Source organism: Ochotona princeps, chromosome 4 (genome assembly GCF_030435755.1).
Source record: "Ochotona princeps isolate mOchPri1 chromosome 4, mOchPri1.hap1, whole genome shotgun sequence".
Classification (NCBI taxonomy): domain Eukaryota; kingdom Metazoa; phylum Chordata; class Mammalia; order Lagomorpha; family Ochotonidae; genus Ochotona; species Ochotona princeps.
Window position 1 is genome coordinate 56,581,710 of NC_080835.1, and position 23,245 is coordinate 56,604,954.

At 40.5% G+C, this 23,245-nt stretch overlaps 1 protein-coding gene and 1 pseudogene across 4 annotated transcripts in view; both read right to left on the reverse strand.

Annotated features, from left to right (window-relative positions):
* Window positions 1-4,031: 4,031 nt before the first annotated feature.
* Window positions 4,032-11,109, reverse strand: LOC118757594 (peptidyl-prolyl cis-trans isomerase NIMA-interacting 4-like; annotated as a pseudogene).
* A 994-nt stretch (window positions 11,110-12,103) lies between these two features.
* Window positions 12,104-23,245, reverse strand: part of RSF1 (remodeling and spacing factor 1) — a 115,780-nt gene continuing 104,638 nt past the window's right edge. For all 4 annotated transcript variants that reach the window (XM_058663643.1, XM_004589858.3, XM_058663645.1 and 1 more), the window contains 3 exons: window positions 21,790-22,010; window positions 18,666-18,854; window positions 12,104-13,293 (listed from right to left, as the gene is read on the reverse strand). In XM_058663643.1, coding sequence (XP_058519626.1) covers window positions 12,722-13,293; window positions 18,666-18,854; window positions 21,790-22,010 — 982 coding nt within the window. In that variant the 3' untranslated portion in view covers window positions 12,104-12,721. The remainder of the gene's footprint in view (window positions 13,294-18,665; window positions 18,855-21,789; window positions 22,011-23,245) is intronic.

Sequence of the window (23,245 nt, forward strand, 5' to 3'; positions counted from 1 at the left end):
AGCGGGCAGGCGGGCAGTGGTCATCACTAACATTACAGGGTCCCAAGGCCTCTGGCCATTCTCAGCTGCTTCCCCAGGCCACTGGCAGAGAGCTGCATGGGAAGTGGAACAGCTGGGATACAAACCAGTGCCCATATGGAATCTCTACACTTGTAAGGTGAGTCAACTGAACCACCATGCTGGGCCTAAACTGATTGATCAGTTGATATGATTGATTTTTTTAGAGGTAGAGGGAAATCTTATTTACTGATTTCCTCCCCAAATGTCTGTAACAGCCAGAACTGGGCCAGGCCAAAACCAGGAAGCAGGAACTCAGTGTGGTTCTCCTGTGTGGGTGGAAGGGATCCAACCACTAAAGCCATCACCTGCTGCCGCCTAGGAAGCTGGAACTGTGAATGGAGCTGGGACTAGGACCCAGTCACTCTGATGAGCCCCAGCCAGCATCTTAACCTCTAGGCCAAAGGCTCACCCTTTAGAGTATATACTAGCTAGGACAGGAACTTGAACTTGGAGGAGGCAGTGCAGAATGAACAGACAGCCCAGGATTGACTGATTTGGCTGAATGTAGAAGGACGGAGGAAACACTGGACAACTCTCAGCTTTGTAGCCTGACCAGATGGATAGCTGGCTGTGCCTTCTGTTGGGTTGGAAAGACTAAGGGAAGAATTGGGAAAGAATATATCTAAATGGTGTGTGGCAGGGGGAAGAGGCATACCTTTAGTTGAGAACTCACAAATTCAAATTTCAGATACTATACCTGAAGTGCCTATGAGGCACCTGAGGTCTAGTGTCAGTAAGATGTTTAGATATGCAGGTGTTGAGACAGCAACGTGAAAGGTGAAATTTGGGAGTGGCTAATATAGAAACGGGAGGTCGGGCTTGTGCAGGGAGGAGGAAGAGATTTTTCAGAACTGAACCTCAGGTATCTGCAACATGTTCAAGATAGGAGAGGATCCCAGAAAACACAAAAATCACAGAAGTAAGAAGTCAGGTGTGATCTCCAAGAGCCCAGAGAATCGTTTCCACAATGGAATGATTGTCTTGTGTAGGTTGAGTGGTGGAGGCTGGAAACAAGCTGATGTCAATTATTGATCACTTGGAATGACAAGGGCCAGAGCCAGAGCAGAGGGGTGTACAGGGTCTCTCTCCAGAAAACTCCCTTGAGAAGGCGATTTGGAAGTGAGAACTGGAGTTGGGAGCTGGAGAGGCTGTAACGAAATCAAAGTAAGAAACAGGAGAAATGTATGGAGTGTTTTTTGTACTTAAGCAAACATATCTTCAAAGGAATCAGCTTCCCACTGACATGCCGGGGAGGAAGGCAGCAGGACGGCCCAAGGGCTCAAGTCCCGGCAGGTCGGCATCACAGAAGACCAGGATATCCTCATTTAGGGGGCTGCATCCTGTTACTTAGAAGGCACCATTTTAAGTGAAAACATGAAGCACATGAAAAAAATTTCAAAAAAAAAAAGGCCAATTCACAAGGAAAAAAGAAAATTGACCCAAGAGAGCATTGATATTGCAATTATTAGAGACTTTGAAATAATTATCTTTTTGAAAATTTATTTATTTGAAAAACACCATGTCAGAGAGAAAAAGAGTGAGATTTTGCATATGCAACAGCCCGTCTGGGCCAGAGGGGCAGGGCCCCCGTGCCTGGGCCATCTTCCACTGTTCTCCCAGACACATCAGGAGGGATCTGGATCCCAGGAGGAGGGGCCAGCACTCAAGCTAGTGCTGTTACAGGATGCCAGCATTAGAGGCAGCAGTTTAACCTACTGTGTCAAAATGCTGCCCCCAATAGCTTTTATAGAGACAGTCAAAGACATAAAAGAAATGTCCAAAGCAAGTTGAAAAAATGATGTATTAACATAGTGAGCATGTCAATAAAGAAAAGTCATAAAAAGGAGCCCAAGAGAAATTCCACTGCTCGCAAGTGCAGTAACTGACATGAGAATTTGCACAGTGTGACTCAGTAGCAAATTCCAGCAGCAGAAGAGACAAATCAGCAAGCATAAAAATAAGTCAATTTAAAATATACAGGAACAGAATGCAAAGAAGAATGAAGAAAAATAAACAGAGCCCTAAGACCCAGAGAACACCATCATATGCATAACACATATGGAGAAGAGTGAGAAAAAGCAGCAGAAAGAAATGTGACAGAAAGCCTGACACATCTGATTAAAATACATGAATCTGTATCTAAGAGGCTAAACATATTCCACCCAGCATAATTGTGAAGATCAACATACAGAATCGTCATAGTCAAACTGTCAAAAGCCAAAGATAAAAATAATCTTGCAAAGCAGCCAGGAATTGACTCATTGCCCATAAACAATTCTCAAAACAAATGAAATAGCAATTGTATGCAAACTATTTTGATATCTTAAATGAAATGAGCAAATTCCTAGAAAGCCACAAAGTATCAAACCTAATTCAGGAAGAAATACAATATCTGAGCAGATCTATAACAAATACACAAGTTACTTTATTAGTAATTTAAAAAAAAAAGGCCCAAGACTACATGAATCAGTGGTAATTCTACCAAATATTTATAGAAGAACTAATAATAATCCTTCATCAAGTGATCCACAAAATAGAGCATGAGTGAACACTTCCCAACTCCTTCTCTGAAGCCTGTTTCACTGTAATGGGAATGCCTGGGTGCAGGGCCTGGGTCCTGCTCCTGGTTTGCTTCCTGCCAGTTCCATTCCAGAGAAGCAGCAGTGATAGCACGAGGAACTGACATCTAGTCTGCCACGTGGGAGACCTGGATTGAGTTCCCAGCTCCCTGTTGGCAAGCACTCAGGGAGTGAGCCGGCAGACAAGAACACCATGGACTAGCAAGACAAACATGGCTCAGTCAAGTCTTTGTTTTTACACAGTCTTGTGATACACAGAGGCTTTATTTGTGCTGGAGGAAAATTCCTGGCTATTAGGACTAAAGATTTTCTCTTGGTTTCTCCTTATCTCCCTATCAAACAAACTAAATCTTTAAAAATGCTTAAAAGGTGTTGTTATTTTGGCCCCGCAGGTAGAGCCACCATTTGCAACACCAGCACCCCATATGGGAGCTGCTCCACTTCCAATTTAGCTCCCTGCTAACATGCCTAGGAAGGCAGCAGAGGATGGCCCAAGCAGAGGCTTAGGCCCCTGCATCCACTTGGGGGACCTGTAAGCTGCTCTTGGCTCCTGGCGTCAGACCAGCCCAGCTCCGGCTACTACGTGCATTTGGGGAATAAGCCAGTGGATAGAAAACCTTTCTCTCTCAAAAAAATCAAAGCCAAAACAAACCAACCACCCACCTAAACAAACCTGCTTTATGTCATCCTCAATTCATACCTTCCAGTTGCCTGGGCCTTGCTCTAAACGAAATGTCTGCCCTGGGGGTGACATCTCAGCCTCCTGGTGAGCTGCGCTGAAGTGACATCATTGAGTCCATCCACTCAGGGACCTTTCTGACAAAAGAGCCCTTGGGGGGTGGCGGGGAGGGGGTGAGGCCATCGGGGCTGCTGGCTCCTCTCCTGGATTACTGGCTGTATCCTCGGATGAGATGATCAGACCTGCTTTAGTGCATTTGGTGCCATGACACCAGAATGTCACAGACCGAATACTTGATCATGAGCAGAGATTTATTGGCTCACAGTTCAGGGGGCTTCATCTGGAGAGTCTTACCACTGGCACCACATGCTAAAGGCAGAAGAGGGGGCGAGCATGCTGGAGAAAGGGAAGGAAAGCAAGCCAATCTTGCATCTACACTAAACCAGGCTGTCAATCATGGCATTCGTCTGTTCATGAGACCTCTCATGATGTACTCATGTCTCAGCATGGTGGCCATAAGGATTAAGTTTCCAACCCAGGAACTTGGCTGTTCCTCTTTGCTACTCTAGAGGCAGAGAATCAGTCCATTCTGAACTTGTGGTTCCCATTAAGAGCTGCAGCCTGGGAGAAGGCACATCTCAAAGAGCTTAACCCCTTGGGACCTTGGAAGGACCAGCTTTGGGCCTCTTCCTTTTTCAAATTTGTTCATGACTTTATCTTCTTCCTTCAACCATAATAATATAGTAGCCAAATTTTGTCTTAAGTGCTGGGTTCTGTTGACATAGGCTTATCCATCTCACAGGCGAGGCCGGTGCTGATTCCTGAAATGGTCCTTCCATGGACGCTCTGGTCATCCAATCTGTCATGCCCTTGTCTGGCTGTCTCTTCACTATATTGTGCAGCCACACTTCAATGAATTTCACCCCAGACTTTTTTCCCTGGCTTCCATAATCTTGCCATGCTTTTCACACAGAACGTGCCTAACCTTTCTATATTGCTACCACCTTTGGGGCCCTGAGCCTTTGTGCCTGCACTGTCAATCCCAGAAGTGGCTCCTCCTTTCCGCCCTTCTCTGGAACCACTTTTAATTTGAGTGGTATCTTTGGAGCTTCAGGCCTCTTCTTCAGACTCTCTCACCATGACTGACTGATGCTCATCTTTTTTTTTTTTTAAGATTTATTTTGTTTTTATTAGAAAGTTAAGTGTTTTTTTACAGAAGAGTAGAGACAGAAAGGAAGATCTTCCTTTTGGTCGTTCACTCCCCAAGTGGCCACAATGGGAGCTGAGCCAATTCGAAGTGAGGAGTCAGGAGCTTCTCTGGGTCTCCCACTTGGGTGCAGGGTCCCAAGGCTTTGGGCCATCCTCGACTGCTTTCCCAGGCCACAAGCAGGGAGCTGGATGGGAAGTGGAGCATCCAGGAAACGAGTAGAGCCTGCATGGGATCCCAGCGCATACAAGGTGAGAACTTTAGCCACCAGACTACCATGCCAGGCCCTCTAGTACTTTCAACAATGCCACCTCTCCTACATGATCAATGTATTCTACAGCAATCACATCTTTAAAAATGTATCTGCAAGCCGCATTCAGCTTTTAGGCTGAGATCAAAGGTAGAAATGTATGCACATGGTGGAAAAATCTCAGAGATGTAGGCTGACAGCCATGTTCTAAGCCCTGCTCTCTACTCCAGAAAAGGCTCATCCTGTGAATAATGCAGTGCTACCAGTGATGGCACCTGTGGCTTCCAACACTGGACATCACCTCCAGTTAGTGGATTCTGTTAAAGTGAGAAATTTAAAATAAATCACTGAGAAACATTGTAGCTGAACATTTCTTCTCAGCATGGACTAGTCTTATTGTGATTCAAAGCCTCTGCTAGTTAATCTGTATTGCAAACAGAATAGCAAATAATGAGGGTTCAGTTAGTTTGTCGTTAAAAATGTGTTCAAGGTGAATTTCACAGTATTTCAAGAATAGGGAAAAATTATCAGAGGAATAGATGAATCCTGCTCTGGGTTGGGAAGTCTCATTAAAGTCATGTGGACTAATGTGTTGAATGTGTTGATCTACCATACTCCTGCCAAATGTCACTTCAGTCTGCCCAAACACCTCTTAGTCATAGAAGAAACTCAGTCTGAAAATTAGTTAGAAAACTTCTTTCCACAGAATGCACTGCAAATTTTTCCCATATGCCTACTGCACTATAGTCTCATTCTGATCCAATGGGCATGCACACACGCACGCACACACACACATATCATGGCTTCACTCATGCATAATTTATCCCAGGGCTAAAGTTAGAAACCAAGAACAGTTCTCTAATTATCCAATTTACTTAGTTGGTAAATGACCTTAAAATTATTTCAGGAATTATGAAAAATAGAAAAATCTATTCTCTTCATATTATTCAAAGTGGGAAAAAAACCAGAAAACATTAGCTTGATGAAACTGAAACACTTGCAAATTAACTTCGTAGATAGTGAAAGGAAAATTAATATATTCCTAGATGATTAAAAATGTAAAATCAAATTAAGTTTGCAAAGACATCATGCTAAATACATCAAATTATTTAAATTTTTATTATGACAATTGACATATATTAAGTGAAAGAAATGACAGAAGTATAATAAAACATTTTAAAAGAAAAAGTTACACAAGTAGGCCAACAGCTATAAAATGGCTTTAGGCCTGGCTTATAACATCAAGAGATCTGATCATACTGTGATGAGACACTGAACATTCCATGAACAAAAATACTGGCACTAGCCACAACATAGTTTGGTTGTCACTTACAAGGAATATTGCATTTAAACAACTATGCACTGCAATTCTAACACACTAGGTGCTTTACACTGCATTTAACTCCCGGAAGCCTTAAGCTATCAGGAATTTCCATATGTGTTTATGCACAGAACTGTTTTTGTGTTAGCAGAATCACATTTCCAGTTTTCAGATCCCCCCACGTGCATGCAGTACATTATCATGTGACACAGAGCACCCCAACTTTTTCTATTTGACTAACAGCACGGTCTTGAGGACTTTCACAGTTAGTTTTTACGCTAACTGTGGAGATTCTGCTTTAGATCTTACCTCCTGGAGCCAAAATATTCTGAGAAGCTATTCTAGGAATAATTTCTTCTGATGCATAGGAAAATAAAGTATTTCATACAAGCAAGTCTGAAAATCCAAGAGGTGTTCTAACCAACCACTCACTGAATTTCAGCTATTACTTTAAGATCAAAATTAAATTATAAAATATGCCATACACAAATTCTGATCTGGAATTTGTATTTACCTCAGAATGGATAAGGGTAACAATTGCCTTCCTATGTTAGCTGACAACAGACAAAGGTAGATTAGAAATTAGGATGCATTTAGACAAATTCAATTCTTTACAAGAATACACTTGTGCTACAAAGGTGAGGAGTTAGAATGGTAAAATTATCAGATGGCAAAATGTACTGGCATTTCAACAAAGGCAGCGATTATATAATATGGTTAACAAATGCCAGGTAAAAATACTGACAGAGTCAGCAGTTCTACAAGATCTCAAAATATTTATCAAGTAATTGGGGGTGTGTGTGAAGTTTGAACCTGATTCGCCTTCCTGCCATGATTTCAGCAAATATTCCCATGGAATTAAGTCTACTGAGTAACCACATGGAACAGTTCTAGCCTGCCTTTCTTTTATAGATGAAGAGAAACCAGGACAAGCCCTGGCCCACCCCACCGAATCCAGCACTGGACATCCCTTTCAAAGTGCACATAAAACCTCGTGGTAGTTTTGGACAAGCTACAATTCAGATACCATTATCAAGACGTTACTTTGGTAAGAGAACAAAACACCAGACCAACATCGAGAAGACCCTATTTAGGTATCACAAAACTCATGCACTGAAAGAGTATGCTTGTAACTGTCAAATTTGGGCTCTTTTTTTTTAGCGGTTCCAATTCTGAAAATCCATTTACACTAATCTAATTTAAGTCTGAGTATATATGTATGTTTCTACATGTATGTATGCCTTTCATGCAATGATCTTAAAGCTTTGAAGATAGAAGTTTTAGTCTAATTTCAAGCCTTGTCCATACAGTAGTACTAACATGCATCAACTTTGCTAAAGGACAGGAAAATGAAAAAGACCATGAAACAAATGTTTAAACAATTTTAAGTTTAATTACATAATGCACCTGTAGATGTTCTAGCAGAAACACAATTGTAAAAATCTACATCCTATTTTAGGGTATTTTCCCACTTTCCATCCCTTAAGAGCTGTACAGTTATAAAAAAAAAGTGACTCTCAAGCAAAATAAATTTTTTTTTTTTTGCTACATACAAAATAAGTTAAATGATTCAGAAAATCTTGAGGCATTAAGTTCCCCCATGACTGTGTTCTGGCTGTCCATAAGCGTAACATGCAGACTTCTGGTATGTAACCAGAATTCAATAAATACAGATCAAACAAGACTCCAAAACACATAAATTAGATTTTTTTTTAAGAAACTGATGAAAGTCAAGAAAATATAGTTAGGGTTAACAAATCCATTCTCAACTTACATCATCCAGTGGCAAAAAGAACAAGGCAGATTATTCAGTTCTTAGCACATTTTCTAGCTTGTACCGGTTTGGCAAAAAACACAATTGTAGTTCCTTTAAAAATGTTTCTCATTCAAACGTCTAAGAGTTCAATAGATTTCTACTCTAATCTAATAATTTGTTAAGCAGTCTTATATAACTTACATATAAGATAGACATCTTAGTTACTAAAGTAAAAATAACATCTTTATTAATTGAAACCATTATTATAATGTGCCAGAATTGGACTTATAGCATTTCCCAAAGTGGTTTAAATATAAAATGGAAAAAAATTCAGTTTATATGATCAAAATTTCAAAATTCCACTAAGGAGATTCTACTCTAAACTTCTTAGAGGAATGGGGTGAGTAAAAAAACAAAAAACCAAAAAACCGTTGAATATACAATCTACAGTGGCTATACACCAAGCTTTCTATAGTTTGGCTTACAATTGCTTGCTTCCTTAGGAATGATCTACCTTCAGCATATCTTCAGACTTACTGAGAAGTTCTTGGCACTCAAATAATTAAGAAAATTTAAATTGGAGTGAAATATTTTGAAAGCAAATCATTATGTTAACAGGTAAGAACAATAATCCAGTTTAAATACATTAATAACAAAGGCCATTTGGGATTGATATGGAAACAAAGAAAAACAACTCAGCTTGCCTTTTCCATGGTGAGTTTACAGGTACATACTGCAAATGGTGGATAAACCAGGAATGGGATATATTCTAAGGAAGTTTAGTAATAATGAATCATGTTAAACAGGTGAGGATGAGGTTGACTATAGTATGTGGGCAGGCTATGCATATTCTGTTTCCTGGACAATCAGGTATTTAATACGAAAGTGTCAAACAAGAGAAACTATTGCTCTCTAGACTTTCCTAATGATGGATTCATTTATAATTATTCCAATAGCTAAAATAGCTTTTAAGAAAAGATGTGATCTTTGAATATTTGTTCTATGGTATCTGTGAGGAAACAGTTTGCATCATTCACCTATTCCACTGGTGAAGAATGGATTTCATGTGTTTTTCTAAACATAAAATTGTAGATTCATTAAGTTGTTAGTAGCTGTCAGGTAGAACAAATTAGTGGATGCTTAACATCTCTTATGTTCACAAAAACGAACTAAAAATGCATTCCCCCCAAAGGAAATTCCATCAATACTAATTAAAAATAGCTAACATTTCCCCATGATTTTAAGTAAATGTCCATATTTTGCAATATATGCACTTTGCTTAAACGCCTTAATATGGCATGGCATAATATCTTATTATGGCATATCACCATCAATGAAAAAAGGGAATCTGGACAGTGTGTAATATCCTTTTAAAATTAATTTTAAAAATGTTTTTTCACTAACTTCATTAGCATGTGAACTTCTCGATTCTTTGGCAGTCCCCCTGCTGTTTTTGCTTGTTAGATTTCCAGCAGACATGAATGTCAACCTTTGCACTCTGAAGCTGCTAACCTTGACCAACTGGAAAGGGTGTCAAGGAAGCAGAACTTCAAAGCATCATGCATGTTGTTGAAAATCCCTCTGCCACCATTTTTTAGTTATGTGCCAACAATTAAAAACGTTTTACACCACTCTTTGATCAGCGCAAATGCACAAAACCAAAACATATACTTTGAATCCTTTTCACATGTATTTTAATACAAAGCTTCTGCACAATAAAAATTTGGCTAGTTTTTCAAAGCTTTACAGAAATTGAACATTCTGACTACTAAACTACATTTCCCCTTAATACACCTGCTATAAAATACAGAGCATGATAAGAATCCATTGTTGTTGTATTTCGAACAAAGGGGGCGTAAATTATTAATGGGCTCGATCATATACAAGGAGCTACTGACTAAGTCCATGGCTAATGCTCTAATAAGCATCCCAGATGGTCTACACCCTAGAATTATTAATTTCCTGTATTTTCTCCAGTTCCTAATGATTGTATTCTCTTTCAGATAGGGAAATATTTATGTTTTCTTGTAATGGTTCTTATCTAAAACTTTCTCAGAGAGTATTTCAGTGGACACACTCTCTGAGACTGGATCTAAATGCCAAGCAGCACAACTACTTTCTAACTCTCCAAAGTTCAATCAGCTACAATCCACTGACTTGCATAGTAATCACTTGTACATATCAGCTGCTGCATTACAACTGCGGTAGATGGACCATGGTTAACCAGTTTTATCACACTGTAACGCTGAAAGGAATATACCCATTGAAGCCAACACTTCACCTCAACTCTGATAAATAGCAGCATAGGATGTCCCATGGCAGCAGGACATCTGCTAAATGGAATACACAGTCTTGACTGTTAAAAAAATTACCCGGGACTTTCTATAGCAGAAGAGCAAAAAGAACTGTTTCACACTAGGAGTGCTATGAAAGTAACTATCTACCCACTTAATCTTAGTGATAACCTGCTTAAATGAGGAGTAGCACTAACGGATGGAAGCAGGAGCTGGTGCGTCTAGAGGTAGAGACAGGGCACATGGGGGAGCTGCTACTTGATAGTGGCTGTACCCAACTGCAGGATTAAACATGTGAGAGGGAAACCGGGTAGCAGGAAAGGCCGCCTGCATGTTTGAACCACTTACCTTGCACTAGTAGGAATCTTTTGTACTGCTTGTCTGTTGTAGGTAGTAAAAAGTTTTAGCTTAAACAAACAAACAAACAAAAAACCCAGCTGGACTGGAAGCTTTGTAAGTGGGCGTGGCTCCTCTCACAGCCCTGCTTCACCATCTCTGAAACTGTTTCCTCTCCCTTCCAGTGGAACATTATCTCAAAATAAACACAAAAATTCTTAACTTGCTTGGAACCACTTGCTATCAGTGCATTCTGTTTCTAGGCTGCTTTCATTATTTTAATTTTTTATGCAAATACATACACATTGCTAGAGTCAAAGCAAAAAATATGAATGGGTGGGTAACTACAAAACTAAAGCTAAACACAACAACCCATGATGACTGAAAAACAACAGCTATAAACTTTCAAGGCCAAAATATATGATTCAAGGGCAAAACCTGTTGAGGAAGAAAAAGGAGTAGCATTAAGTTTTTACAGAGGTATTTATAATGTAAATCTAATGCCAGCTTTTTAATAATAAAAAAGAGAAGTGCTTTCCTATACACGAACTAGCACATATAATGTATAATTTGGGAAGAAAACTCAATGAAGTTCCTTGGGCCAGCAGCAGATACAGTTGTGTCCATTGCCGGCAACAGACACAACACTGGAACAGAAAACCCCAAATCCCAGGGCAAAGGTATTCACAGAAGTACTGGTTGAAGGTTTCAGATTTGGACAGGAAAGGTTGAATACAAGTGCTACACTCTATACAATGTTAAGGTTCTGCCCAAAATTTTACAGCTGTAACAGAAACTAAGTAAGACAAAGCTCACATTTTAGTGTCCATTATCATGTGTTAAGTATTTAGTTAGTTACAAACCACCTTTTCTGGAAACAAAGGCTTCTTTTTCATTAAATTATTGAGATATTTTAAATGCATGTGGTGCCTATGAAGTATATTAGCAGTTCTCACTCATCTCTATGTTGGTTGTGTGACTATTAAAGAATTTTAGTAGAAGTCTAATGGCCAAAGGCCAAAAACTACATTCAAACCCTGCTAATATATCCAGGCAGATAGGAAATTCCAACACACAGACATGCATACACACACAACTCACACACACACACATACACAAACTAAAAACCTCCCAAAGGAACTGCTTTGTTTGTAGACTTCAATTTGAAGTAGATACCAAGGGCAAGAACAGACCAGTTAAAATTCACCTGAAAATCCCTTCCCCATCTTGAAATGTGCTAAAATACCATTGTCAGCTTAGCATCTCTTCTTGTATTTTTTATATAGATGTATTTCTTCGAAAATGACACACAAGATATTTAAACATCAAGTGGCCAGAAGACAAGAGTTACAATGTAGGCGAAGTTTACATTCCATCTGAGTCTTAAGGAGGACCACAGTCATTTTACTAATAACTCTCCATCAGATACAGTATGTTCAAGGCCACCAGATAACCACAGCATAAAGCTATTTTTAAAATATTTGTTCCTAGCACAATGTGGTTGTCAAAGCTTCATTATACATTTTGCTATACAAATGCTTTTCAGATGATTAAAACAAAACAAAACAAGAAACTCCATTGTAACAGAAACTTAGGTTAAAGGTGTTTTTTTGTTTTTTTAATGATGGTCTTTCATGGTCTCTTCTTTATTAAGCGTGGTTATCTCCAATAGTAAACAAGTTGATTTCACGAAGGCTGTTATTAAATGACTTATGTATGAATGTTATCTACAATTCTCAACAGTACAGACTTGAACTTTTGATCAGTCTGTTCACTATCACCTATGCCATGAATGCTTAAATAGAATATATATTTAATATGAAAAAGCTAAAGCACAAGTGCTTTCTCCCACCCCTAAATTCGGTTTTGGGCCCTCACAGATTTGGAATGCATTCTTATCCACCTTTTTTTTTCCCCCACAAAGTCAGGACAGCTCAGGAAATACAAAGTCAAAAATATACAAATCTTTGTTGTTATTATAATAAGATTTTTTTTTCATGAGTGAAATTACCAAGGACCATGAACTTGGAAAAAGAAAATCAAAAGGAATTTACAGCAATTATCTTCAAAGTTTGAAACTGGTCATTTCACAGAAAGAATACAAGGTCTGTTGAAATTTTTCTTCTAAAAAGTCATTCCGTAGGAGTTTTCTAGGAAAATTAAACAGCTTTGAATAACTGGCCCGCTGGTGTGAGAGCTACCATGGAATAAATTAGCATAAAAATGGGAAAAAAAAGTCTTATAACTGTTCACTGTTACAGACATAATCAACAAGGTCAGTCACTCTCAAAAGCTCATCTTCTTCTTCCTCCGGGGCCCCTGCCTCCTGCCCTCCACTCGTCCCATTGGGGGCCAGGCTTGCACTGGCTGTACTGTTGTCCTTGGGGGTCAGAGGCTTCTCAGCTGGCTTACCAATCAAGTTCTCAATGGCTTTGCCAGGACTCTGTCCATTAGTGGAAGGCAAGTCCACTAAGCTATAGTCCAGTGGGCTCCCAACTTTGCCCACGTTTTCGAAGTCCTCTTCCCCGTCACTTTCTATCCGGTAGGGCTTCTTGGTGCCCTCGTGTTCTGAGGGAAGGATCCTGGACTGGCCAGCGCGGGCAGGGGGCTCGGCAGCTCCGTGAGCATTGTCACAATTCTCCTCCTCATCTGTCTCAATTCTGTGCAGCCGTTTGCGGGATGGTCTGCCTTCCTCTTCCTCATCTTCCTCTGCTTCGGAATACTCATCTGTACTTCGGCCTCGCTTTCGAGCTGAGCGCTTTGATCCTTTAGCTAGCTCACCATCTTCAGAGTTCTTGGACATATAGCTCTCTAGAATAAACAGCACATTTAAGCTATTGGCATGGGTAAATAACCATACGCAGAGTTAAGTAATTCTTCTTTGCTTCCCCATACTCATCCCATGTACTGCTTTCAGATTTGCTTGTATGTAAATATTTCCCTTAAGAGTGGGACTAAATTCTCTCTTCTCACTTTTGAAACAAGGCCCAATATGATTCCTTGCATATTCTGCCTAAAATCTTTAGCAAAACGCAGGTTTCCAGAAGGCTGGCAATTCTCAAATTAGACAAAGACAGGCTGGTCATAAACTATCAAACATTTCCCTACTAGTTCTAAAATGAAGGCACCTTGTAAATATATCTGAAAGAAAAAACTAAAAATCGATACTGAATTCTGTACATCTGAAAGGATCTGTTAACTCCTATCATACGGTATTAAATCGCTCCGGTGATCCGTGAGGTCATTTCTTCTGTATCTTCACTTATATCATAGGTGACCTCACCTAGTGGCAAGGTTTTGTGTACCATCTACAGTTTGCTTTCAGGCAACCATTAAACACCAGACTTGAGTATCAGAGTTGACATCTATGCTTGGATAAGAAAACAGACATTTCAAAGACAAAGTGAGGCAAACTGAATTCGTGATAAACAAGCCTCGTAAAAAGCTGTGGCCCTGTAGCGTCCAGCAGTTTAGTTTCTAACTGTGCAATTCCAGCTGCTCTATTATACTCCACTCCTTTCTTGCTCTCATCCAACTGAACAATATGTCCTTTGCTTTACCTATGCAACAATAAATTGACAACTTAATTGCTTTTCATCACTTTACTGCCCTACTCCCAACCATCACCATTTTGACTGGGACTATTTCAATAAGCTGAGACCATGGTGGAATCCCATATGGGCATGAGACCAAATCCCCATTGTTTCGCTTCTGATTGAGCTGATGCAGCTGGGAAAGTAGAGGTGTCAAGTGCTTGGACCCCTGCCTCCCATGTGGGAAACCTGTAAGAAGCCTCTATCTCCTGGCTTCATTGAGGCCCAGCTCCAATCGTTGTTTCAATCAATTGGCTGACAGAGGATCGCCGAGTCTATCGTCTCTCTGTAATTCTGTCTCAAATAAATACATCTTAAAAAGATCAACAAACAGGGCCTGCAGTGGTGGCCTAGTGGCTAAAGTCCTTGTTTGCACTTGCCAGGATCCCATACAGTCTCTGGTTCTAATCCCAGCATCCCCATTTCCCATCCAGCTTCCTGCTTGTGGCCTGGAAAGACAGTCAAAGATGGCCCAAAGTCTTGGGACCGTGCATCCATGTGGGAGACCAGGAAGAGGATCTGGTCTCCTGGCTTTGGAACGGCTCAGCACCAGCCGTTGCAGTCACTTGGGGAGTGAATCATTGGACGGAAGATCTTCCTCTCTGTCTCTCCTCCTCTATGTATATCTGACTTTCCAATAAAAATACATAAAAATCAAAAATAAATAAATAAACAAACAAATACAATTTAAACTTTCCAAGGGTCTCTCAGCTTTTGCCCTTGCCCCTGCAATACAGCTGCCATACAAGCCAGAGACTGGGGGAGTAGTGTAGCTGGTCAAGCCATAGTCTGGGATGCCAGCATGCCATCTGGTCACCGGTTTGTGTCTTAGATGCTCTTCTGACTCAGCTCCTTGCTAACGCCCTGGGAAAGGAGTGGAGGACGGCTCCTGCCACCAGATGGAGCTTCTGGTTGCAGACATTGGCATTGTGGCTCTCTAGGGAGTGAAACAGCACATGTAGGATCTCTGTTCCTCCCTCTTTATAACACTGCCTTACAAGTAAATAAATAAATAATAATTTTTTAAAAATATGAAGGCATAAGACAAAACTTTTTTTTCCTCAAACCCTCTTAATGCTTCTTACCTCATACAGAAAAAGAAAAGTAATATCAACAACAGCTTGCTCTATGTCTCCTGATATGGTACAGACTAGTCTTGTGGTTATTTTAAAATTAAATTCAATACCATGGTCAAACCAGACACATCTCACATATTCAATAGGCAAAAAACCCACAAGCTATTATACTGATTGCCATAGAGACTATTTCCATCATTCCAGAAAGTTCAATTGCATAGCAATGCTCTTCACCAGAAGTGAGCACAAGTTTTCTGTAAATGACAGGCACCACAGTCTGTCACAGCCACTGAATGTTCTTTGAAAACGACAACACACAATACATAAGTAAATGCACATTGACATTTTTCAATAAACCTTGCTTACTGGGGCTGGCTAGTGTTATGGCACAGTGGGTAAGCCATGCCTGGGATGCTGGTATGCCTTATAGCACTGGTTAGAGTTTCGACTGTTCCACTGTAAATCCAACTCTTTACTAACAAGCCTGGGAAGGCAGTGGAAGATGGCTCAAGTGAGTGGCCCCAGCAACCCATGTGGGAGACCAAGATGGAGTTTAGTTTCTGGTTTCAGCCTGGCCCATTCCTGGCCATTGTGATCATTTGAGGAGAGAACCAGCACAGAGATTTCTCTCTCTGTAAATCTGCCTTTAAAGTAAAAATAAATGAATTTCTTAATATATGGATTATGATAGTATAAAAATTAAATATAAACTCTGTGACTCCCTGTAATTCTAACTTTCCAATAAAATAAACACATTTTAAAGAGAGAAAAACACTACACCTTAAAATTACTTTGGGGGGTCTGGCAGCATGGCACAGTGGGTAAGGGAGCTGTTGAGACATCCTCATCTCATGTAGGCGCTGGTTCAAGTCCTGGTTGCTCTACTTCTGATCCAGCTCACTGCTAATGTTCCTGGAAAAGCTGCAGAGGATGGTCCAAATCCTTAGACCATTGTAACCATGTGGGAGACCAGGAAGAAGATCCTGACCCCTGTCCATTGTAGCCATTTGGGGAGTGAACCAGCAAATAGGAGGATTTTTGTATCTCTTAACTCTGCCTTTCAACTAAATAAATAAAAATCTTATAAAAAAAAAGTGAGCACTCCTACTCCAAAGAGACGGTCAAATATGAATAAATCTTTTTAAAAAGTGGAGAACATAACCAGCTGCACATGGAGGACATGGCAGTCTATTGGAACCTGCAGAGGACACCTGGCATCACAAGAGGACAGAACAGATCAATCAACTGCCCAACCATATGTTGGCAATGAAAAACTGGGCAAATGAAGACTCTAAGATGGACTATGTCAATCAGTGGATTCTTCAGCGACCTCATCGTGCTTGGAATGGCAAGATTGGCAGCAATTCATAACTGTTGTAAAACCACTTGAGCTGGGATGGGTGGGAGCCTGGGTGGGGCTTCTCCCTTTGTCTCTCCCTTTACCAGAAACAGGAAAAAAAACACTGTGGAAATAATGGTCTTACCCACTTTCTTGTAGACCTTGAAACTTTGTGCCCTAATTAACTATGTAAAGATTGTTAAAAAATAAAACAAAAACAAAACAAATAAATAGAAAGTTTTTTAAAAAATCAAATGCTGAATCAAATGCATAAAATATTTTTTCTAAAGATTTATTTATTATTATTGGAAAGTCAGGGTTTTTTTTTTTTTAACATAGAGAAGGAGAGATAGAAAGATCTTCCATCTGCTGGTTCATTCCCCAAGTGGCTGCAACAGTCAGAATTGAGCTGATTGGAAGCCCAGAGCCAGGAGCTTCTTCAAGGTTTTTCATGCAGGTATAGGGTTCCCAGGCATTGGGACACACTCCACTGCTTTCCTAGGCCATAACCGGGAAGATGGATGGGAAGTGGAGCAGCTGGGATATAAACTGGAGCCCATGGGATCCTGGTGCTTGAAGTGGAAGGATTAACCATTGAGCCAATGTGTCTGTCCCTAAGGCGTATTTCTTTATTTCCTCTCCCTCTCCCCTTTTTTTTCCATTGGAAAGTCACATATACAGAATAAAGGAGATACAGAGAAAGCTCTTCCAACTGCTGGTTCACTCCCAAAGTGGCCGCAACTGCTGGAGCTGAGTCAATCTGAATCCAGAGCCAGGAGCTTCTTCCATGTCTCCCAAGTGGTTGCAGGGTCCCAAAGCCTTGATCCATCCACGACTGCTATCCCAGGCCACAAGAAGGGGACTGTATGGGAAGTGGAGTAGCCAGGATATGAACTCGCGCCCATATGGGATTCTGCAGCATGTGAAGTGATTTAGCCACCAAGTTACCATTTCGGGCCCTCTAATATGTATTTCTGATCATTGGAAACACAAAGTGAAAAGAGCCAGTAGGCACTTTGTTTGAAATTGTGTTGATTTTCAGGATATAAGAGGTTATTTCAAAATGAATACCCTGAGTTATACAAGAATGGAGGAAAAAAGGAACTAGTAAATCCTGGTCACAATACACTTTCCTAAGATGTGTTTCTGACATGCATTTTCTAGGATCAACAAAGAATCCAGTTAACAGTACTGAAGTTAATAGTAATGAGATTTGATGTTTCAAGATTTATTTATTTGCAAGGTGTAACTACACAGAGAAAGATGACACAGACAATCACCAAGACAGAGACAGAGAAAGAAAGACCAAGAGAAAGAAACAGACAGAATTACTTCTGCTGGACAAGGCCAAAGCCAGAAGCCTTCTCTGGGTCTACCAAGGGGGTGCAGGGTCCCAAGCATTTGGGTCATTCTAGCAGAATAGGTCACATTAGCAGAAAGCTGGATTGGCAGTGGAGCATCCAGGTCTTAAGCCAGTATCCAAATGGAATGCTGTGGTAGCTTTGCATGCTACATCACAGTGGCAGTCCACATTCTTTTTTTTTTTCTTTCTTTTTCTTGATTATTTGTTATTTGTAAGAGTTTCAGTAAAGAGGGAAAGTGAGAATGAGACAGACAGAACTCCTGGTTCACTCCCCAAAGGCTAAAATGATGGGGCTGGGCCAGGCCTAGGAAAAGCCAGAGGCCAATTATCTCAGGTGGGTGCAGAGGCCCAAGAACGTGGGCCATTTTTCACTGCCATTCCAGGCACATTAGAAAGAGTTGGAATGTAAGCGAATCAAACTGGTGTTTTTATGGCAGATTAGTGCTGACTGAGATCTTAAAATCAGCATCTTGGGGCCCAGTGGGGACTGGTAGGTTAAGCGGCTGTCTGTAATGCCAGGAGTCCATGTGGTATATGGGGGTGGAATTCAAGGCTCCTGGCTTCAGCCGAGCTCAGCAGATGGAAGATCAATGTCTTTCTCTGTTGCTCTCTCCTCTTTTTCTGTAACTCTGCTTTTCAAATCAATAAACAAATCTATAAAAAATTAACATGTTATCAAATATGATTCACATAAAAAATACTAAATGCTCAGTAACAAAATAATGGGCCTTATCTCAAGGATACCACTTACTTGGCTGCAGAATGTCTATTTCTACCTTGTTGAACTTCTGCAATTCAGAGAGAATCCTTACCTTCACTTTCTGAGCTGGAAAGTCGGCGTTTGTGAATTCGCCTGATTTCTTTGCCACGTCGTATACTTTTCTGGGAACCGTCACTTTCTGAATCTTCTTTGTAGTTAATTTGTCTCTTCTGGTTCCTCCTTGACCGCCTTCGCCGAGTTTCCACAAAATCATCACTAAAATCGTCGCTAAAGTCACTTTCTGTTAAAGCAAAAAAAAAAAAAAAAAAAAAAAAAGGAAAAGGAAAGTCAACTGCAAGATTAAACTCCTGAACCAGAAAAGTCAACTAGCTTAGGTTGCAAAAAATTTAAAAGTATTAGATAGAGTTCAATTACAAAATATTCTAAATGAACAGTAATCTTTGTAAGTTGCTTTCTTTTCTTCATAATAGGAGTTTTTCAGAGGGTCTGTCAGATCACAAATGTAACAGCCAGAGCATGGCCAGAGCTTCTTGTGGGTTTCCCACATGAGTGATGGAACTCAAGGTTTTGGGCCAAATTCCACTACGTTCCCAGGCCATAAACATGTAGCTGGATTGGAGATGCAACACCCAGAACAGAACCAGCACCGATATGGCATGCAGGGATTTGCAGGTGAAAGATCACCCTGTTGGGCCACAGTGCTGGTCCCCCCAAAACCCGCTTCAAAGAGAAAAACTCATATGCCTGGACCAAAATGGTGAGAGGAGCACATTTCCCCTTTTTCTCCACATGGAGTGAAAATTTTTAAATCCTATGGGAATACGTAAACTATCACAGCATTCATTACTCAATAGCATTGCTCTTGGTATTTCTGACCAGTAAATCAGAGTGAGATTAGAACATCATGCCAAAGCTGTTTATCAGCAGTGTTCACAAATTCCATTGAATCATCACATTCAACCCTGTTCTCAAATGTATTCCAGATACCTAACAAGCATTACTCCATAGCTCAAGTGGTCCCGTTGATTAAATGAGTAAATCACTGAAGTTAGGATAGCTGATTTTAGTAAAAAGCCATAGCACATAATGATAGCACATCATAAATATATGGAGAAGGAAAAGTTCTTTCTTATAGAAAACTGAGTAGTAAACATGAAAGTATTAATGGAGTTATGAAATCACTAAAGGAAGGTAAAACAAGTAGGTGAAATTGTCTGTTAAGAAAGACTATTCAGTCACAAAGATCATTTCAGGGCCAGTATGGCGGTTTAGAAAATTAATCCTATGCCTGAGGTGCTGGGATTTAAAATGGGTGCCAGTGTATGTCCCAGCTGTTCTGCTTCTAATAAAGCTCCATGATTATAGCCTGGAAAAGCCATGGAGGATGGCCCAAAGCCTTAGGCCTCTGCTGGCATGTGCAAGAACTGGAAAAAGCTCCTGGCTCCTAAGATGCAACCATTTGGGGAATGAACCAGCAGATGAAAGAACTTTGTCTCTGTCTCTCCCATCTCTATCACTTCAACTTTCAAATAGAATAAATAAATCTTGGAAGATAAACACACACACAAAACACAGAAAAACAAAGTATTATACCACAAAAGACTTATGGATTATATGGAAAAATAATGAGACCTGGAAAATATATTGCTTCTCTGACGTTCCTGGGAAAATGAATAATCTGATTCTCAAGAAAACAGAAAAACTCAAATTGAGGAATATTTTCCACAATAATTAATGAGTTATGCAAAAATGCAAAGTCACAGGATCTGTCTTGGTGAGGTAGTAGGTTAAGTCTCCACTTGAGGTGCTGGCATCCCACTCCATTTCTGATCTAATTCTCTGCTAATGTACCTAGGAAAGCAACAGAACATGGTCTAAGTCCTTGGGCTACTGAGACATGCAGAACTGGAAGAAGCTCTAGGCTCCTTTCGGAATGGCCCAGCTAAAGCCATTTAGGGAGTTGACCAGTGGATAAAAGATCCCTATCTCTCCTTCTGTACTGGTAAATAAATTCTTTAAATAAACAAGTCATTAAAGAGAACTCTTGAAGAACATTCCAGATTAAGAGAGATATGAAGAAATCAAACATGTAATCCCAGCATGGATTCCTGGCTGGGAAAAAACAAATTATGAAAGAACAACACTGGGATACCTCCTGCTGGAGGGGTACTATTGATCAGACAATAGTGGTATATCACTGAGCTAATAGGGTAAAACTATACTAACATTAACTGTTTTTTTTTCTTTCCCTTTTTAAAAGATTTATTTTTCTTGAAAACGCAGCTTTACGCAGAGAAAGAGATACAGAGAGAAAGATCTTTCATCCGCTGGTTCATTCCTCCAAGTGGCCACAACGGCCGGAGCTGAGCTGATCTGAAGCCAGGAGCTTCTTCTGAGGCTCCCATGCAGGTGCAGGGTCCCAAGATTTTGGGCCCTCCTCTACTCTTTGCCACGTCACCAGCGGGGAGCAGGATGGGAAGTGGAGCAGTAGGGCCACAAACCTGCACCCATATAATATCTTGGTACATGTAAGGCAAGGATTTCAGCCACTGAGTCACCACGCAGGTCCTACTGTTTCTAACTTGTAAAAAAGTACTGAATTGCTGATTATAGCCTATCATGAAAAAAAAATGATATTGTCCCTTTAACAGCTAGAGAATGAATCCTAAGAAACACTAGGCTTGGAAACATCAGGGAATCATCATTATCACAAGCTTAAAGGAACTATGCATTAGCAGAGTGATTTGTACACATTTTCTTAGATGGTAATTTAAGTGAAAATTTCAACAGAATAAGAAAAGGACTGAGAGTTTTATCAGAAACCTTATAGTATATCTGAGTGAAATTTTAAGAACTCCTAACACTTTGGGGCAGGCGTTGTGGCATAGCAACAACAGCATCCCTTATTGGAGTGCAGGCTTGAATCTAAGCTGTTCTACTTCTTCAGGTTCCTTCTAATGTACACGGCCCAAATAACTTGGCTTTCTGCCACCATGTGGGAGACCATGGTGGAGTTCCTGATTCCAGCCTTGACCTGGCCCTGATCTGGATAGTATAGGCATTTAGAGGATGAACCAGTAGATAAAAGATCTTTTTCTTTCTTTCAAACAGAAAACTAAATCTTTAAAACAATCATGCAAAAACAAATGCAACTCATAACTTCAGAAGTTCTCCAAGTGGACAGTTGGTGTGACATAGATCCATTTTATTTTTACCAGAGTCTCTACTGTTCTCCTCAGATTCCTCCTCTTCATCATCATCAGAGTATTTTTTCTTTGGGATCTTTCTCCGCAAGCGCCTACTTTGCCTCATTGGCCGTGAGGAGTGTCTCCTCAGTCTACGGCTGCAGAAATCAGTGTCACTGTCATCATTAGATGGTGGGTCTTCCTCACTTTCATCTGGGTTTTCATCAGACACAACAAACTCATCTTGAGATCTGGCAAGAAAAAATCCCATCAATTATGAAGGTACACTTAGAACTCTGAATTCATTTGTTATCGTTCTGAGTTCAAATTCTAGTGAGAAGAGCGAAACACTGGGTAATATTAAGTGCAGTGTATTTTCTCCCCTGCATATAAAAGGGAGAATTGTCTTACCACTTGTACTCCTTGGAAGGTGAACAGAGGCTGAGTTTTCTACATAATGTTTTGGCCTTAAGATACACAGGTATCGGGGCCTGGCAAGGTGGCCTGGTGGCTAAAATCCTTGCCTTGAACATGCACCGGGATCCCATTTGGGCGCCGATTCTAATCCCGGGAGCCTCACTTCCCATCCAGCTCCCTGCTTGTGGCCTGGGAAAGCAGTCGAAGAAGCCCAAAGTCTTGGGACCCTGCACCTGTGTGGGAGACCCGGAAAATGCTCCTGGTTACTGGTTCGGATTGACTCCGACTGTTGTGGCCACTTGGGGAGTGAACCAGTAGATGGAGATCTTTCCGTCTGTCTCTCCTTCACTCTGTAAATCTGACTTTGTAATAAAAATAAATAACTCTTTAAAAAAAAAAAAGACACAGTTATCTCCCTTGTACCTTAAATTCAACATGTCCAAAATTGAGCCTGTGTTCAACCTATTTCCTTTCACCTGTTCCATGTCCTGGTGTTTGCTGCTATCATCCACCCCGTAACTCAAACCAGAACCTGGGTATTTAGTTTTTCCCATTTCTCAAATTTCATCAGTTACTAACAACTTTTATCTACGTCTTAAAAGATCATCTCTGAAAACTTAAACTCTTCATATCTCAAAGCTTTCCTTTCCCCTAATCTACAACATCAACTCCCCCAAATACTGCAACTGACCACCAATCTCATTTCTTCTGAAGATGTTCTCCAAACGAATGCCAGGATAAACCTTTCTGAGCACCTTTCTGAGTCTGATTTAAAATCTTCCAGTGAGGGCCAACATGATGGCACAGCAGGAAAAGCCTTAACCTGTGATATCAGCATCACAAATGAGTATCAATGTCTATCTCAGATGCTCTACTTTCCACTCAGTTCCCTGCTAACGGACTTAGAAAAACAGAAGGAGATGTCTGGGCTTCTGCCATCAATGTGGAAGACCAAGATGAAGCTCCAGGTTCTGGCTTTGGAATGGCTCAGCAATGGCCACTGTAGCAATTTAGGTAGTGAACCATCAAATATAAGATCTCTGTGTAAACTCTACCTTTCAAATAAATC